Genomic DNA, 5,903 nt, shown 5'->3' with positions numbered 1-5,903 from the left:
CATTTGGTACCTTTGATCTCCACCACCTGCCTCCGACCATGGGGCTGCTGCCCTGTGACTCCCGGAGAACATCTGGATGCCCTTTCTTCTGCTTCTTCCTCATCAAAATAGTTCCTGCTTTATTTTTCTGATCATTAAAGGATTTCAGGTTCCTGGTCAGGACTGAAATGTTGGCAAGAGAGTTAGAAACAGAGAAGTGAATGAAGACTCTGTTAATTGGCCTCTTTCTTCCTCACACAGCAATTTTTTCTAACAGATGCAATTACATTTGAGAGCTGTCGAGCAATGGGATCTTATGTTTTATTTCTTTCTTCATCATTTTACAAATGGGACTCACTGTAAAAGGAAATTGCCTTTGTAGTTTGGTTCTTCAGGCTCTGAGTGGGAGGGCTCAGAGCTTCAGACGGAGCAGCAGCTGCTGCTGCCACCTTGTAACTGGTGGGTGAGGTCGGCCAAGAAGGTGGGTGAAGAAATCAGGCAACGCTCATTTAAATTCAATATATTTTTATTCTTTGTAAATACAATGAGTACAACTTTTTAACTTCACAAATCCGTTAATTCACTTTATACAAGAAAAGTTTTATTCATCCTATGATAGTCCAAGTGCTGATTTCCCCCCCTTGGTGCTAGTACCTAATGAATCAAAATGTGAAAAGGACAGCAGCTATTATTAAGTGTTTGTTTCTACATTTCCATAAGTATCGACTCATACCAAAGGAGCAGCTTACAGTGTAGGATAGTGTATGTCTGTGTTTGTGTGTGCTGTGTACACGCATGTACATGTGACCAAGGCTTTACTAGAAACCAGAGTTTTCTGAAAGGCATTGAAGAGTCTCAGACTGTTGGCAACAGACCAATCAAGAAACCTTCTAGTGTTCATCTCTTTAAAGGCCCTTCTGGCACGACACCGTCCATCCGCTGTCTGGTGTGACCTGCCGAACCACGCATTTAGACCCCCATTGCCTTTGGTTTCAGCACTAGGTTTACGGGACAGCAATATGCCTCACTCAACCACTCGTCCCCAAGCTATTTGGTTTTGCTGTTTTTATTCCTCTATTCTCAACTGTTCTTTTAGTAAAGCTCTTCTCGTCTTTTTTTTTTTTTAATAAGATGTTATCCAATTTGAAGTCCTGGTGAGAATCTCATTTTCATCCACCAATTGCCTGGCCCATGGTATTAAAAAGAAGAAGAAAAGGAAAAAAGGAGAAAGAAGACAGAGGAAAAGCCAATTACAGCACAAGCTACTTTTCAGTTCCAAAGGCCACTTCATGATGTGTGACAATAGAATGGAAACTTGTGATAAAATGAATGAAGGCCTAACCGTTCCTTGGAGAATAAACGCTCCTGCAGGAGATCGCTCTGAAGGCCACTGCATGATGTGGTTCAACGGAGTGCTGTCTGCATCCTCGATGGGAAAGACCAGGAAAGAGAGGCAAACTTGCGTTGTGTTTCCGTTTTGGTAGCTCCGCCCTGTCTTCCAGGGCAGAAGCACAATGGTAAGGCCGTGACAACCCTGACTCCAGCCCTTGGCAGCTGGGGGTCTCTGCTCAAGCAGTCCCTTGACACCTTCTTCTGGGCTAACCCTCTCCTGGTGGAAGCAGCAGGTCAGAGCTACTGGGCTTGGTTTGTGTTGATTAACCTTTTTTTCTTTTTTCCTGAAAGCTACGCATTCCAAGGCTTATGCTTCCTGAAGAGTTTTGTTAGTTGAGGCAAATTTTCCATGGGTGAAAGTCTTTCATCTGATACTGTCCCATCCTGAGAAGTGGGGACTTGGAGAGCTTAGATGTCACTGGATTTGTACATATCTGAAAGCAGTCTTGTAATGGGCACGTTGCCGATGGTTTTTTTGAAAAACACTTCTTCTATGGTTGATGGACTGATAGAACGTAAAGCTGGCAGGAGCAACAGGAGTTTTCCGAAGCGGCAGGGTTGGGTGGGATATCTGGAATGGGAGAAGCCGGGAAAGGAAGGTCAGAGTCTGTGGCTAGTGATGATTACTATCTTACACTTGAAGACAGCAGAGCCAGGATCATTTCCAGATCTGGGCTGCTTGATTACATATGATCTTTCCACTTGTCCTCTGAGCAGGACTGTGTACTGCTGTGAGGTTGACAACTAAACCACCAGTGTGTCAAACACCAGCAGGGTCACCATGACAGACAGGTCCCAGCAGAGCATCCAGACTAAGACAGACTAGGTGGAAGGACCTGATGGTACGGACTCCTGAAAAATTTGTCCAGTGAAAACTTTATGAGAACCAGCAAATTAGTATCTGATTTTGTGCCAGAAAATGAGCCCCTCAGGTTGGGAAGTGCTCACAGTATGAACGCTTGGGAAGAAGAGTTGCCGCTTCAAAGTAGAGTCAACCTTAATAATACAGAGGGAACAAAGCTTTGGGGACCTGCATTCATTGATGCAGCACAATGCAAAATGAGAAGAAACAGCTGTAAATATCCATGAATAATCAGACTGTGGAATGTACAAAATCAGTTTGCATCAGGAAAAAGTAGAAGTTGTCAGAAATGAAAGGGAACCCTTGTTCAATGTCCTAGGTAACAGTGAGCTGGAGTGGGCTGGCACTAGACACATGGAAGCAGACACTCACCTGGCCTACTAGGCTGGGAATGATGAAGAGAAACAATGCCCCTCTGAGCATCAAAAAACATTTCAAGAGGGAGCCTGAAATACAGGGCTGCCACTGATGGGTAAAAGATATACACCTGCAAGGAAGGCCAGTTAATATGATTAGGATTCACATTAATGTGTCAGCCACTAAGTCCAAAGATGAAGAAACTGAGGGTTGTTGGTTTTTTTTTTTTACTAACTCCGACAGTCTAAAATTGATCAAACATGCAGTGAAGACATATTGATAATGACAGGTGATTGGGAAGCAAAACTGGAAAACAAAGATCGGTAGTTGGAAAATAGAATCTTGGTGATAGAAATGACATGAGAGGTCATATAATAGAATTTTTCAAGACCAGCAAGTTAATCATTACAAAAACCTCTGCTCAACAACGTAAATTATGACTGTATACATAAGCGGACCTCACCAGATGGAGCATATAGGAATTAAATAAACTACATCTTTGGAAAGACAAGATGGAGACGCTCAATGATCATTAGCCAAAACAAAGCCCAGGGCTGACTGTGGAACAGACAGCCAATTGCTTATATGTAAGTTCAAATTGAAGGTGAAGAATGAAAACAAGTCCACAGGAACCAACCTGGAGTCTGTCCCTCTCCAACTAAAAGGTAACCTCAAGAACCCTTTGGAAGCCCTGAACACTCACAATCAAAGACCAGAGGAGTTGTGGGATGACATCCAGGACATCACACAGAAAGAAAGTAAAAGGTCATTAAAAAGACAGAAGCGATTTTTTAACAATGGATATCAGGCCTGTGAAGCTTGCCCTTGCAGGTTCAGAAGCTGATGCAAAGGAGAGATAAAAGATGACTTAAAGAGCTGAACCAAAAGTTTCAAAGGACTGAGAGGACAAAGTACCATAATGAAGCATACAAAACTCAGAGATAGAAAACAAAAGGAAAGAATACATTTAGTATTTTCAAGCTAAAAAAAAAACTACAGAAAAATTTCTCAAGTTTGTCATAGTGAAAGATTCTATGGAAAAAATATGAATAATTTAAGACGCATCAAAAAAAGATGGAAGGAATACACAGTCATTGTATTGAAAGGTAGTTGTGCATGTTCAACAATTTCAAGAGGTAGCATCTGATCAAGAACCTAGGGTATTGACAGAAGAAGTCCAAGCTGCACTGAAGGCATTGGGAAAAAACAAGGCTTCAGGAATTGGAGGAATACCAATTGAAATGTTTCAGCAAATGGGTGTTGTGTGGGAAACACTTCCTTGTCTATACTATGAAATTTGGAAAACAGCTACCTGGCCAACTGACTGGAAGAGCTCTATATACATGGCAGTACATCAACATGGAACTGCCAGAAGTTTAAGCTGGGCACAGAAGAGGGCGTGGGATTAGGATATCATTATTGGAATGCTATCATTGCTGATGTCAGATGGATCTTAGCTGAAAGCAAAGAATACCAGAAATATGGTAACCTTTTTTTTTTTAATTATGAAAGGCATTTGATTGTGTGGATCCCAAGAAAGTATGGATAACATTGCCAAGAATAGGAAGACTACAGCCTTCAGAATGGATTACACCTTAACATAAAGAAAATAACAATCCTCACCACTGAATAGTAAGCAACATCATGACAAACGGAGAAAAGACTGACGTTGTCAAGGATTTATTTTGACTGGGATCCACATCAACACCCACAGAAGTGGCAGTCAAAAAATCATAGGACATAGTGTGTCAGTCACATCAGCTGAAGAGACCTCTTGAAAGTATTCAAAGTTATGGTGTCACTTTGAGACTAAGGAGCACTGACCCAACCCACAGTATCTGCAATCACTTCATCTGCATGTGAGAACCAGGCGATGAATAAGGAAGACCAGCAATGAAATGACACATTGGAAGTATGGCGAAGAATATTGACTACACCATTGACCACCGGAACAATGGACGGATCTGTCTTGGAAGAGGTACAGGACAATCTTTAGAAGTAAGAATGTCGAGTCTCCGTCTTAAACACATTGGCCATGTTATTAGGTGGAACCAGTTCCTGAAGAAGGGTATTGTACTAGAGGAACATGCTCAACAAGCTAGATAGACATCATGGCTGCAACAATGGATTTAAACATAGTAACAATGATGATTATTAACAATGTTAACATCGTTGTTAACAATGATGATGGTACAGTATTTTGTTATATTGCACATAGGCTTCTTATGGTCACAGCAGGGACCCAAACAAATACTATTATCCCTCTTTTGTGGGGAGAATAACTGAGGTGTGGACAACCTATCAGCCTATCAAAATCGCATGATAATTCTTTCTGTTTTAGCAATAGGATTGCATTTTGTTTGGAGGGGAAAAAATCTTAAGAAACATGGAACTAAATATCAACCAAATGATACCTTATGGCTGGGGTATAGAAAAGCACCATGGTGCTGATGCTCAGCTAGCAATCGAATCCACATTCTCTAATTCTCAGGGTTCCTTCACAAGGCTGTTTCCCCTCAAATAAAATGGCTTCTTTTTCTAAGTCCCCAAATTATTATTCAGGCATTATGCTTAGTCGCTCTCAGTAATAATTCCATCCTTATTACACTGCAAATTAAACACTAAGTTCTGTTGGGTGGCACTGCCACCCAGCTCTCATGTCAATGAAATCGGCATATAATTAAAGACATGAGAAACTGCTTAACAATTTCCTCTCTTGATGTCCAACATGTGTCTTTGCTCAGATGTGCACGTTCAATTTTCTGCTGCCTTGGGCTGCCTGAAAGCTACCCTCTCTTCAGCGCTGGTACTTCTTCTCCCAGGGGCCTCCAATCAGGTATCAATACACTCCACAAGGAGGGCTCACTTCCCTGAATAAACTACCCTAACAAGCCAGGGCCCAACGAGACATACTTGAGATTAAGCCAGGTTCGATCCAGGGCAAGAAACTGGGGTATACCCAAACTACCTACTTACTTCACTCTACGATGCCTGTCTCTGCGCTTTGAGTTCGGAGTGAGGTCTCCCCAACCTGATACTGACTAGTCAGTGACCACCAAGCCAGTCTAATTCACGGTGACCCCACGTGTGTCAGAACAGGACTGTGCCTTTCTTCCAAGGCACCTGTAGTTGAACTCAACTGCCCAGGCCTGGGGTGAGCAGGTGAGCTCTAACTAGGATGAGGATGTAGCCTGGGCCTCCAAGGAGCTCAATTGGCTCTTTCACTGCCCAGCCTCAGGACCACCCAAAAGGATCACCAGAACACGTTTAATAATGTGCTGTGGGATCAGCAATGCTTATATATATGTTTTTT

The 5,903-nt window shown here is 42.3% G+C and overlaps 1 protein-coding gene across 1 annotated transcript in view; it reads right to left on the bottom strand.

Moving 5' to 3' along the window:
- Positions 1-1,541: 1,541 nt before the first annotated feature.
- The window catches only part of NR2E1 (nuclear receptor subfamily 2 group E member 1), a 24,236-nt gene continuing 19,874 nt past the window's right edge, over positions 1,542-5,903 (bottom strand). The window contains exon 9 of the mRNA XM_004701997.2: positions 1,542-1,942. Within this exon, the coding sequence (XP_004702054.1) occupies positions 1,780-1,942 (163 nt within the window). The 3' untranslated portion in view covers positions 1,542-1,779. The remainder of the gene's footprint in view (positions 1,943-5,903) is intronic.

This window comes from Echinops telfairi, unplaced genomic scaffold, assembly GCF_000313985.2.
Source record: "Echinops telfairi isolate 266 unplaced genomic scaffold, ASM31398v2 ScPeMD7_3533;HRSCAF=4204_0, whole genome shotgun sequence".
Lineage (NCBI taxonomy): Eukaryota > Metazoa > Chordata > Mammalia > Afrosoricida > Tenrecidae > Echinops > Echinops telfairi.
The sequence above is the reverse complement of the archived record's forward strand: the minus strand, read 5'-3'. Positions and strand labels throughout refer to the sequence as shown.